General features: G+C 36.6%; 2 protein-coding genes across 2 annotated transcripts; one reads left to right on the top strand and one right to left on the bottom strand.

Moving 5' to 3' along the window:
- Nucleotides 1-2,098: 2,098 nt before the first annotated feature.
- Nucleotides 2,099-6,472, bottom strand: LOC110899486. Its single transcript, XM_022146376.2, has 7 exons — nt 5,457-6,472; nt 4,066-5,088; nt 3,814-3,920; nt 3,382-3,727; nt 2,983-3,204; nt 2,724-2,818; nt 2,099-2,633 (listed from the first exon to the last, which is right to left on the bottom strand). Exons 1-7 carry the CDS (start codon nt 6,384-6,386, stop codon nt 2,198-2,200), a joined length of 3,159 nt encoding a protein of 1,052 aa, XP_022002068.1. The 5' UTR covers nt 6,387-6,472; the 3' UTR covers nt 2,099-2,197.
- Nucleotides 6,473-7,161: 689 nt separating this feature from the next.
- On the top strand, nt 7,162-13,803 carry LOC110901815 (luminal-binding protein 5). Its single transcript, XM_022148590.2, has 5 exons — nt 7,162-7,201; nt 7,725-7,992; nt 8,078-8,292; nt 12,242-12,481; nt 13,018-13,803. Exons 1-5 carry the CDS (start codon nt 7,162-7,164, stop codon nt 13,608-13,610), a joined length of 1,356 nt encoding a protein of 451 aa, XP_022004282.1. The 3' UTR covers nt 13,611-13,803.
- Nucleotides 13,804-14,030: the final 227 nt, after the last annotated feature.

The raw sequence follows: 14,030 nt of genomic DNA, 5'->3' as shown, positions 1-14,030 counted from the left end.
GCGTTTGCACTTAAAACTAGCATAATGTTAATACTGTGACACTTTTACATTAACCATATATATATATATATATATATATATATCCATCGTCATTACGTGTACTAACGTTACATAGTAAAACATACTCTTATTTTGACCCGTTTGGTCATCTTAGCAAACAACATCACCTATAATAACCGAATCCTAAATAGACTTAAATTACCATACTTAAGTGACTCGCATATAGCCTTCCTAATTGGTCTAGGAAGTGATTCGGGAATCACTTCGTTAATGCTCCTTACTTGCTACCAATGTCATAAAAAGGCATTTCACATAATCTCTAATATTTATCATATGAATAACCTCTTTTAATACTAAGGAGGGTGTCGGGGAGTTTACTTACCTCGTGCATCCGAATTTATACATAGCTTCCGTGATTGCCCTTGACCCGTTGTCCTTCCGTGCTTGTGTTCATGATGACATGGCTCCTATCCATATAAGTAGTCACATTCATAACATGATTAGCACACGTAAACCCATTCAACTAATGTCCACAAGCTCATTCATGGCATTTATACGTAACTGACTTTCAAAAAGTCAAATGTCCAGCTTAATAATTTCATTCGAATTAAGATTATGAATTCGTCTAAATAGTAGGCTATAGTATGAACATCATTCGCATTTCACACTCATAATGTATGATATGTAAACTCACAAGATCATTTGATTATATACACACACATTCCATTCCGTTCATACTAGGATCTTCATAACTTCATAACTAGCAACATTATCATTCAAGATTGCCTAATTTGACACTATCCTTGAACCCGACATGATTCTTACCACAACATCAACTAACGCATAAGATGAATCATATGTTCAAACATAGATCAAAAGCTCCTAATACAGGCTTCTACCATATATTACTAACAATTAGATTTCCACATGAATTTTATCTAAAACACACTTCACGTGTTAGTTTGCTAACAATTACATCATAATCACTTTCTATTCCTATAAACTTACAACTTGCATACAATTTCACATATTTGTTCTCTTAGGCATTTCATCGAACACTTGGTGGGTTTCGCATTTATGAAATATTATGTACAAGCTTTTAAAGCACGATTCTTACTAATTCTTCACATAACTTTCATTTTAATTCAGATTCAAAATCAATAATCTATAACATCCATTGTCATACACCTCAAGCATCATCAAATTAACATAAAATACATCATCATCATCCTACATAAGAACCACTACAAATGGGTTTTTCATAAATATACATAACAATCAGAAATCTAAGCATAATTCAAGTTTCATAAGGCGTTTCTATCACATATCCATCCTAACTTCACTTAGATTCACGAGTTCATCAACACTCAATTCACCCAACATCACTAAATCATAAAATTTAACTTACTTGATAGTGAAGAACACTTAGGAGATCGATAATCTTGATACATGCATCCTAAAAACCTTCAATTCCCTTTTTGATTTGGAGATTTCTTGAAATTTAGGGTTTACCCCTTTCCCCCTGCTTGTGCGATCGACCACACACACGCACAGAGCGTGTGTGGTTTTTATTTTTTTCTTTTTAATAAACTTCAATTTTCATTTTGGCAATTTGGGTCCCTCAAGTTTAACACACCATCATAGTTGTCATAAACTTCATTCCTTTATTTATTTAGGGTCCTAATATTAACACATGGGAAAACTCATTTACACATGGTGTATACGGGTCGTATACTGTTATACGGCCCGTATAGAATAAAAAAAAACTGACAAAGTCTGTGCCCAGTTTTTACATTCCATACGAGGTGGTTCTCGCATGATCTATATATATATATATATATATAGTCTTTTAGGGATTTATGGAGTAACTTATGTGGTAAAATGTCGAGATCTAGTTAACAACATTTTATTAAATTAAAAGACTGACCAATTACAAAGACATTTTGTTATTAGAAATCATAATAGAACTCCAGAAGGCATTATAATGTATTTATAGCCCTCTCGGTTGTTTTATTATTAAAATTGTATTACTTATTTATTTTTTGTGATTGTCTACACTTTCTTTTGTTTTGTATGGCACAACATCATTAAAGACTTATTTCAAGGAAATAGAAATGCAAATGTACTTCCACTCATATAGAAAAAAGAAAACAAATTTTGTGTTTACAATTTATTTTTATCCATTATAAAAAAAAATCTATATGGGTCTAAACTCAATACCTTCTATAATAAGCCCACTTAACTTCTTATAGTTACTAAGGCACAAAGCGAGATTCATGTTGACTGTAGTGCCAGCTAAGAATTCCCAAATTTTCACTTCAATCCATCCATCCTTCCTTTGGCGTGGAAGGCCTTTAAATTTTGGCCAATTGAGTGGGTTGTGGGTGTTTTGACCAGCCTTTGGTCTAATAACAGGGGTTTGAGTACTTGTTAAATAGCTATAGCTAATTTTATCTCCTGAATCGCATTGCTGGTCACTCACTTTCATAGGACCCTCAAATCTGGATTGGTCTTCTGGTAATTTGTAAACAAGGTAACATGCATATGTTGTTTCAGATGATACTAGTTGGGATTGGACATTAGTTTCGATAAAAATATAGCTGTTATCCCCCAACTGAATGGCTTTTCCAAATCTGAGAGATGTTCGAAAAACATCTTACATGTAAAAGATTTGCAAAAAATAGTAATTTATATAAGAAATCTGACAAGGGATATTAAAGAACCTTGATTCAGGTAATAACACTTTTCTTTCCCAACGCCATATGAGAGCCGCTGATAGCATATGACATTTCTTCCCGTTTTTGTCAAAAGAAAACCACTATCAAACAAGCAAGAGTATATAGATATGTTTAGCAATCCATTATATAATTCTCCCCTGAGAGGGAACAATGTTCATAGGCTCCACAACAACTACATATGGAAAAAGATAAATGGATTTGCAATTAAGTAATGGAAGCATGAAATTGTTGAAATCAACGTTACCTTGCTGCCATCATTGGTTAAGAACCCTTTGCAAAGAATTGAGTACGCTTTCTTCTTCTTCTTCTCCTTCTTCTTCTTCGATGTCCATGGAAAATAATCAAAAATCCCTTTTTTAGATAACTTCATTAAGTCTTCATAATCAGCTGGCAGTTTTTCTTCCCAATTTGCATCTGAATCTGAATCTAAATCTGATATGGGTTGCTTGTCATCTATATGTTCCTCCTGTAGAACAACATAACCATATCAGACTTTGAATTAGTCACTAATATGGGTTTTCTTACATTGAAAATAACTAATGTGATTGTGGCAGCTGGACAGTAAAAGAAAACTAAAAGATATAAATTAATTAATTAATGATGTACATGAATAATCAAATCAAATTTTAATTGGTAAACTTACGTTCTCCAAGGGCTGAAATTCAATGCCTTCTACATATATGTAGGAAAAATTATCGTAGCCCTCAAACATAATCTGAAGGTCAACAATTCTGTGGTCACAAGAAAACTGATACAATTCACACATCCACCATTCATCTTCTCTCTCATACGCAAGATGTGAAATTGAATTCTCTGTCTCCCCTTGTAATCTGTATTTCAGGGATATAGATTCAGATCTCTCCTTTTTGTCCGCAAACCGGAACACAAAGTTCACCGCGTATGTGATTCCTGGTGACAAGAACTGAGTTTTTACATCTGCTTTCAATTCCTCATTATATATATACCATTTGTAGGTGCCCACAGCAAATCTGCGTGAATAGCAATAAAGAATGATACATTGTAGGTGGCAAGTACTTGTAGAATACTCTCAAAAGCAAGAAACAAGAAAACTCACCTTGAATTATATTCAGATGAGAATCTGAACCTCTCGACATCTGAACCCAAACATTCTCCAATAGATATCATCTCACAGTGTTCTCCCTTCTTATTCAATGAAAACCACTGTACGTCCATTAAACAAGTTCAGGTTAGATCGTGCATGTTAAAAGTTACATGTGATGGTAGCACTAGGAGGAGTAGTGTCACTTAATAATGGGACGGTAAATGGCATGTGATATTCTATAACACAGACACAGAAGCTAATTACCGTTTTGCCGTGGTTAAGGAGGATCCCTTTGGACTGAAACTTCATCGGTTCAACGTCAGATCTGTAGTTCAGAGGACGTTGTTTGTTCCATTCACCTATAAACTCTTGACAATTGAGTAAATCTAAACTTCTCTCAAGTTCTGCCACAACCTCAGCCATCTTTGGCCGATCTTCACGAGATTCCTTCAAACATCGATATGCAATGTCTGAAAATATTTTTAAAGCACTTTGATCCATTGGTTGAATGGTAGGACTTTTAAAGATAATATCATTTAACTTCTTCTGTTCATAGCATTCTTTCCACGTGGGCACTAAAATATTCTCAACATGACCCTTGCAATCAAGTCTACTACATAACATCCCACAGAAAATTTCCAATAAGACCACACCGAAAGAGTATACGTCGGACTCTTTCGTTAGGGTGTGCGACATCGCATACTGTGGATCACAGTACCCAGGTGTACTTTCTGCAACTGTGACAATAACAGAGTTCTGCTCATTAGCGGGGCCCATTATTGATAATCCAACGTCAGAAACTTTAGCATTCCATTGGTCATCAAGTAGGATGTTGGCGCTTTTTACATCACAGTGGATAAGTCTTTGGTGTCTCTCCTCCCTTTGATCATGAAGGTACCTTAGCCCCTTTGCGGCATCCAAACATATCTTGAGACGTTGTGACCACGTGAGATGAGGGGAGTCCAAATAGCGGTCAAGGCTTCCACGAGACACATGCTCGTACACAAGGATCATCTCATCCCCTTGGTAACAAAATCCCAGAAGAGAGACAATATTTTCATGCCTGTAACAGGAAAGAGTCCTGATCTCTTTCAAGAACTTAGGGACTCCTTGTCCATACTTCGGATCAATACGCTTAATAGCAGTCATGCTTCGGCCTTTACAGTGAGACACTTCTCCTCTATAAACCTTCCCAAAAGCACCACCTCCAATATAGTTCTTCTCAACGTTGAAGTCGTTAGTGGCTGATGTTATCTCTTCCAACGGGATTTTAAGATCTTGGAATTGCTGCCAGAATACCAACATATTTGGGGATCAGATAATAGTTACTAAATAGAAACCAAGGGTGGGAAAGCAATTGCAAATGCACAGCTTGACACAAGATGTTATCATATGCAAACATTTTCATATCAATTCGTTGGTGTATTTCAATTTTATTTCATTTCATTCTGTAATCCTATTTCTTTAGTGTGTAAAGTGAATCAACTGAACTCTTTCACATGAACAGAAAGGAAACAAAAAAACACTTAGAAGGAGAAAAATAACATTCTTGCTATGCCTTTTAAAGAAGCTCCCCTTATAAAAATATGTATCTTCATTCTATATAAGTCTAGTGAAATTCCCAAATAAGCTAACATCCTACAAACATAATGTACCTTCTGATATCCAAGTGCAGTCGCAAGTTCTGTCACAACTTCAGCCATCCTTGGCCGATCTTCACGAGATTCCTTCAAACATCGATATGCAATGTCAGAAAAAGTTTCGAAAGCGCCCTGCTCCAATGGTTCAATGGTCGGATATTTGAAGATGATATCATATAACTTCTTCTCCTCATAGCTTTCAATCCACGTGCGCACCAAATCTTGCAGAACACGACCATTGCTAAAAGTACAACATAATCTCCCACATAAAACTTCTAATAAGACCACACCTAGAGAGTATACGTCCGACTCTTTCGTTAGAGTGTTTGTCATCCAATATAGTGGATCAATGTACCCCTGGGTCCCTGCTGCAACGGTGACAATAACCGATTGCTTCTCATTAGCGGGACCCATTATTGATAATCCAAAGTCAGAGACTTTACCATTCCAGTTGTCATCGAGAAGGATGTTGGCACTTTTTACATCACAGTGGATGAGTCTTTGGTGCGTCTCCCTTGGATCATGAAGGTAGCTTAATCCCTTCGCGGCATCAAGGCATATCTTGATACGTTGTGACCATGTGAGAAGAGGGGAATTTATATAGCGGTCGAGGCTTCCATGAGATGCATGCTCATACACCAAGATCAATTCACCCCCTTCACGACAAAATCCCAGGAGAGAGATAAGATTTTCATGCTTGTACTGGGAAAGCGTCGTGATCTCTTTCAGGAACTCAGGTGTTCCTTGTAGATTTCTAGGATCCAGATTTAGACGCTTAATAGCGACCATGCTTCGCCCCTCAGAGTGTGACAATTCTCCTTTATAAACATTCCCAAAACCACCACATCCGATACGGTTCTTCTCATTGTTGAAGTCGTTGGTGGCTTCTTTTATATCTTCCAGTTGGATTTTAAGATGTTGAAACTTCTGCAAGAATGCATCCATAATTATGGACCAAATATTACTGATGAAATTTAAAGTGCACAAAATGTTTGTAATTAAAACAGGGAATTGAATGATTGCTAAGAATGAACGAGACACAAGATTAATTTGATGGGATAAGTGTAATGAAAGCAATGACTTTATATAGAACTAGATAGGTGAGAAATTAGAAATTAGAAATATAATTACACATTAAACTATTAGCTGTTATAGTCTTAAAATATTAGAGGTGGTTATTATGTCTTCATAGTTGACTGACTTTAGAGATTAAATATTTGCAATTGGCAAAGACATGTTTTTTTCTCTTTGGCATTTAGCCAAAGGGCTGAGATCGAATATTGCTCAAGTAAATAAGTCAAAATAAAATAAAATAAAATAAAATAAAATAATTAGAATTACAAACGGTAGTTAAAATGAAATAAATTAAATAAATGATGATACCTACAAAAATAATTAAATAAATAATGGAGTTAATTATGTTTTTCTGTGGTTTATCAAAAATTATTTTTTAAATCCATTAGTAGCATCTTTGGTTTCAGTGTTTCACAATATAATTCTAGGGTTTGAATTTGTTTACAATGCACAAGTCATACCTGGAGTTTTATTGGTCCACGTCATCATATATGACATTACCGTGAACACTACACTCCTATCCTAAATATACAATACAACACGCCCCTTCTCATGCATTCAACTTCCCTCTCGTATAAATTCGAGTTTAAACTTAAACCCCTTATACACACCCCGGATAATCACCTATTCGTGTGAATTGTGAAGCATGGGTCGCTCCGGCATTGTTCTAGCAATCGTCTTAATCGGTAACGTTTTCTGGATATTTGTTCTTCTTTTTTTTTTTTTTTTGTATGGATGTGAATTGCAACGGGCCGTAGAAAAGAAAAGAAAAAAAAAACACAAAGAATAACGCAGTGTATAGTACTTTTTTGTTAGGGTTACATGGGTTTTTGTTTTGAATGTATGAAATGGATGTTGGTGTTTGCATTAGTTGGTGTTAATTTATGTCACTGATATGGAGTAGACAAATTGTTATATGTGACTGTTTAATGTTGATAAGGGGATATATTAGCATTTAGCAATGTATACTTCTTCCTCAACTACTAGGGAATGCAGTGGCGGATCTAGGATTCCGACCAAGCGGGAACGTTTTATAAATAGGCGGTAACGAAATCGAAAAAACGTCAAACTTTCCAAAATTTACACTAAAAACGTCAAAAATTTTCCGACCAAGCGGTAGCGGAGGCTACCCCTTAGTTCTATATATATCCGCCCCTAAGGGAATTTGATAGTTGAATTTGGTTATGTACTAACTTCATTGTGTTACAGGTTGCGTATTTGCAACTTCAGTCGCGAAAAAACGATCCAACAAGTTAGAAACTGTTATAGGGATTGATCTCGGGACTAGATATTCGTGTGTTGGCGTTTATAAGAACGACCACGTTGAAATCATAGCCAATGATCAAGGAAACCGTATCACTCCGTCGTGGGTGGCTTTCACAGACTCTGAGAGGTTGATCGGTGAGGCGGCCAAGAATCAGGCGGCTGTAAACGCCGAAAGGACCGTCTTTGATGTCAAGAGACTTATTGGGAGAAAGTATGAACTTGCAATCTATTTGTCATGTGTAGGTATTGAGATCATGTTGTTTTATATTGTTGAGCGCTTTATATTTGTTTGGCAGGTTTGAGTACGAAGAAGTTCAAAGATATATGAAACTGGTTCCGTACAAAATTGTGAACCAAGATGGGAAGCCATATATCCAAGTTAAAATCAAGGATGGGGAGACAAAGGTTTTCAGCCCCGAAGAGATTAGCGCGATGATTCTTACCAAAATGAAAGAGACGGCCGAAGCATTCCTTGGAAAGAAAGTTAAAGACGCGGTTGTCATAGTTCCTAGTAAGTAAAATTGTGGATTTGGGTTTAGTCTAGTGGTATGATGCTTCGCCCTACGCGAAAATGGTGTGTGTTCAAAACCTTGCAAGTGTAAGGCTTGATGGTATTTAAATGTAAAAAATAGTTAAAAAAATCAAAAGAGGTTTGGGCTGCAAACACTTAGCCAAATAAGACATGGGTAGAGCTGTTTAAACCATTTAGTTATTTTTCGTATTTTTTTACATAATAATTTAAACTATTGGGTATATTTATACCAAAATTTAAAATTTATAAATATAAAATAGTATGTAATCCAGAATTTAAAGTATCAATATGTTAAAAAAAGAACAAAAAAATGGTGGGGTTAAATGGGCCGTGTAGCGGAAGTCGGTGATACTTCTATCATCGTAAGCATCATCATCGTCATCGTATTCATGTGTGTGTTTGATATGAACGTGTGTTGTGCAGAGAACATATAAACATACAGATAAGGATATTATAATGTAAAATATCTTGGTGAATTACAAATGTTGAGAATACATTCTATATATAGGGTAGAGGTGACGGTTGTTAACCGACACACCCTTTCATAATCGTTTAATAATATATAATTCCTAATGCTAACTTATGATCTAGTTATCCTAACTAAATAACACTAATAAATAATATATGCTAAGTTTATATTCTAACACCATCCCCTAAACTTAGCATCGGTAATGGCTCGTCACGTCGGCTTTGATGATAAACGCATTTTTTTTCTTTAAACTTGTCATGATTCGTCCATAGATCCACCTTGATTTGTTTCGTGATGCCGAGTACGGTAATATTGTTGTTCATTACCCATTTTGTCGCTGAAAGTCTTTGATCTGTCGTTAAAAATTCTTCTTCTGTCGCTAAAGTCTTCACTAGATTATCCTTTCTTCTCTGTGTCATCTTTTCAGATTTATTTGCAGAAGTAATTTTTGTATAAACTTCTTTAGAAAACAGACCATCATGCCATTGCCTCCGATTGTTTTCTTGTTCTTCTGTCGCTAATAATCGTTCTGTCACTAATCTGTCTCCTGTCGCTATCTTTCTTCTCTTGTCACTAACTGCCGTCGCTAAATCTAAATCTGGGTAGCCTTTCTTTCCTTTTTGTTCCCACCTTTTCTGCATCCTTCTCTTCTTCATTTTAACGTCTGATGTTCCTCTATTTTGATGATCCTCTATTTCCATTCCTTTCATATCTTCATCCTTCGTCCCTCTCTCGATATCTCGGTTCTCTTTCTCTCTCACATGTAATCGGGGACTCATATAACCGGGATCGCTTAATTCTGATCGTAATTCTGATCGTTCCATTTCTATGTTCTGATCATCGAACATCTCCTTTTCTTTCATATCTTTATTTTGGTGATCTTCCTTGTTTACATCACCATGAGAATTGAAATCTCCCATTTCCGTTGTTTGTTCTCGTCTTTCTTCTTTCTCTTGTTCCAGTAACGCGATTTCGATTTCTAATTTCATTAGAATCTCTCGCTTCATTCTTGCGAACATTCGTGATCGCGGAGTTGTGCGATCGGGGTTGAATTCGTCTCCGTCTCCGTATACTCTGTTTTTGTTCTTCATACGGTTGTGCCCGGAATCGTATAATATCGATCGATCTTCATCGATTTCCCACCATGGCTCTGATACCACATGTTGGGGTTGATCTTTGTTTAATCAGATCATCATCATCATTCTGATGATGTAAACGTCTGTTGGCAGCGGACATACTTGACATACTTGAACAAACAATAACGAATGAATGGACAGACAATTATCGAAGAGGATTGAATGTCTTGGTACCGGTTAATGTTGCCGGTCCTTACATTTATATACTTGACAAATTTGGCGGTTAATTGAGGCGGGAAAACTGTCATAGGCAGTTTCGAATATACCCGCTTATTATACCCACCATAACTTATCATTATGATCCGAGTTCTAGCTAATACGAATATAAGTACATATACATATCATAAATTAAGTTTAATCGTTTCTTCTAATACTTCCCCCTAAACTTAATTACGTTTAGTAACACCCTTAAGAACACTTGCATTTGCTTCTTCAACAGCTTTTCTTGCATGATCAAAGTTGAATTTTCTTCTTTTCTTGTGTGCATTCCATGCTCCTTCCCAACTGTTTTCAGCATACAGCGCATACGATTTCATTCCAGTTGCCTCCTTGATTTCTTCAGCCCCTTGTGCTCCTTCCGAGACTGCATTCAGGTACATCTTCCCTTTCCTTCATTCTTTCTGATTTGTTGGCTCTTGTGTGCACGTCTTTAAACTTGTAATAATACACTAGGATGTCTAAATACATGGCATAAACGGTCCGCATGTATTCACCATCCTTGTATTCAAAGCCCATGTCTTTAGCGATAATCGGCCAGAGATTATCTTCGGTTACACTGTTGTAACCACCATCCCGTTCCACAATCATGTACAGACTCAGCAAATCAACTTTTCTGTTCTCGGTCATCACCGGAGGCATTGGCCTTGTGGTTATGCCCAGGAAAGTTATAACAAACCAAGACACCATTTCATCGAACTTCTTTTCTAGTTCATACTTGTAATGGAACACAAACTTGCCATCCTCTAACATATTTAACAGATTTACACAATCTTTGAAATCATTGAATTCCACAGCCCTTATAATCATTACACTCCAATCCGTTTCATCGGAGGAAACGTGTAAATCTTCAAAGTAGGAATTAAGGTATTCCTCTTTGTATTTTTCATTTACATCATTCAACCTAATCACCTTTTGTTTTTCTTTTAGGCCTAATTCATCTTCCTTCGACAGCCCCGTTATTTCATTTACAGTGTTATTAATAGGAGATGAGAACATAGGAAATATTTTGCAAGTATCCCCATCCTTTTTAACCGTAAATCCTTGCATTGTTAACTGATTTAGACTTAGTACATTTCTATCTAATTCCGGTGTGTATAAGACACCCTGAATCAACAACCTTTCATTATTGGACTTGACTTCTACAACCCCTATGCCCCGCATAAACAGGAAATCGTTTTCCCCCGAGTTGGTTTCAACCCCCACTAAATGTTTTATACGCTTGAAAACATTTAGATTACCGGCATAGTGTTGTGTAAATGAAAGACTAACATACCATATGTCTCCCCATGTACCGCCCTCTGATCCTGTCACAATCATTTCGTTCCTTTCTTCTACATATTCCCTTTGTTTTCGTATCCCTGCATTTACCGCTTGAGAGACAAGTTGTGTGTTTTCATCATTTTCTTTTGATTTGCAGTCGTATATGAAATGGCCAGGACGATGACAGTAATAACACAATTTTGTCCGATGATTTCTCTTTTGCAGTCTGGTTTCTTCATCTTGACAGTGTTGGCATGGAAGGGTTGTCGCCGTGGCTCTGATACCACATGTTGGGGTTGATCTTTGTTTAATCAGATCATCATCATCATTCTGATGATGTAAACGTCTGTTGGCAGCGGACATACTTGACATACTTGAACAAACAATAACGAATGAATGGACAGACAATTATCGAAGAGGATTGAATGTCTTGGTACCGGTTAATGTTGCCGGTCCTTACATTTATATACTTGACAAATTTGGCGGTTAATTGATGCGGGAAAACTGTCATAGGCAGTTTCGAATATACCCGCTTATTATACCCACCATAACTTATCATTATGATCCGAGTTCTAGCTAATACGAATATAAGTACATATACATATCATAAATTAAGTTTAATCGTTTCTTCTAATATGTGTCACCATCGCAAGTCGCAAAGTATGCGTCGTGTTTGGTTCATGTGGGGACACATTTCTTGAGTTCGTGTAAAAATTTTAGGTTCATGTTAGGTTCAACACGCGAACATGATCGGTTTAACGACAACTTTTCAACATAAGTAGTTAGTAATGTATCCTTGAATGATGTTTGTTGACGGTTTAAATATTGTTGATTCTCTTTGCAGCATACTTCAATGATGCCCAAAAGCAGGCTACCAAGGATGCTGCTGCAATTGCTGGTTTGAATGTGGCAAGAATCAGTAGCGAACCTATGGCTGCTGCCATCGCATACGATCTAGACAAAGGTGGTGAGAGGAACATTCTTGTTTTTGACCTTGGTGGTGGATCGTTTGATGTTAGCATCATGACAGTCGACAATGGTTTTTTTGAGGTTATTGCCACAAATGAAGACGCCCATCTTGGAGGTAAGGATTGTTATTAGTTGTTTTATTTATTGAATACAAACAAAAAGTCATACCCAGTAAGATCTCACTCATAGTAGGGTTCGGAGAAGGTGAGACAAAGTCAAACCTCTGCTTGTTATTGGTAGTTTATTATTGGTAGGGGACCCACAATGAGTGGATTTTGGGCGTTTTAGCTAAAAAACGCCACATCATCCATTTTTTCCTTTGTGGGTGTTGTTTTTGGCACTTCTTTTTTAAGAGTATTCTTGGCCAAGAGCTAGAAAAAAAAATGTATAGGGGTGGATCCATGTTCTTTTATAGTATAAAATCTATATATGTAAAGAGTGATGGATGATTTAAAAGAAATATATGGTGACATTGTTAATTTTTGGTGTTTTTGGTTTTCTTATTAGGTGTTTTTGAATAATGAATGTTTTTATGATGTGACAGTTTACTAGACATGTGACAACTAACTAGACACATTTTTAGGTGTTTTTAAGTCTGTTTATTATGGATGCCCGGCCTTATTAATACTATTGATTCTACTTTCAATTAAGGTGAGGACTTTGATCAAAAGATAATGGAATACTTCATCAAATTGATCAAGAATAAACATGGTAAAGACATCAGCAAGGACAACAAAGCGCTTGAAAAGCTAAGACGAGAAGCGGAGCGTGCCAAGCGAGCCTTGAGCAGCCAGGACCAGGTCCATGTCCAGATCGAGTCACTCTTTGACAATGTAGATTTCTCCGAGCCATTGACTCGAGCTCAATTTGAGGAGCTGAACAACGACTTGTTCGAAAAGACCATGGGACATGTGAAGAAGGCCATGGAGGATGCGGGTTTGGAAAAACACCAGATCGACGAGATCGTTCTTGTTGGCGAAGGTACCAGGATTCCAAAGGTTCAACAACTCTTAAAGGATTATTTTGATGGAAAGGAACCAAACAAGGGTGTGAACCCTGATGAAGCAGTTGCTTTTGGTGCTGCTGTTCAAGGAGGCATTTTGAGTGGAGAGGTTGGTGGTGAAAGTGAAACTGACGATCTATGCGGTACCTGTTGCGATGCGCTTAAGGCTCTTGAAACTTATGTTAATGACATGAAAAAACAAGTTAATGATAAAGATAAGTTATCCGATAAGCTCGAGTAGGATGAAAAAGAGAGAATCGAAAGCGCTATAAAAGAAGCACTTGAATGGCTTGTTAATAATCAGTTAGCTGAGAGAGATGAGTATTATGAGAAGCTGGAAGAAGTAAAAGCCGTTTGTAATCCGATCATAACGGCTGTTTATCAGAGGTCGGGTGGGGCCCCGGGTGGTGTGGCGGAAGACTACAATGATGAACATGATGAACTCTATGGAAGAAGATGGATTGTTTTGATATCTTGTTTAGTTAGTATAATTTTGGGATATTATTTGATGTAGATATATTTGAAATTTATACAACTAACGATAGTGCACTTTGACAGTGAGAAGTAAATTTATTATCATTATTAGAAGCACAATCATCACATGCAGTTTTATCTTTCCTTCCATCAAGTTTTAGTTCAGTTTCACCCTTTTAATACTTAT

The sequence above is a fragment of the Helianthus annuus genome, chromosome 13, assembly GCF_002127325.2.
Source record: "Helianthus annuus cultivar XRQ/B chromosome 13, HanXRQr2.0-SUNRISE, whole genome shotgun sequence".
NCBI lineage: Eukaryota > Viridiplantae > Streptophyta > Magnoliopsida > Asterales > Asteraceae > Helianthus > Helianthus annuus.
This window is presented reverse-complemented; position numbering and strand designations above follow the sequence as displayed.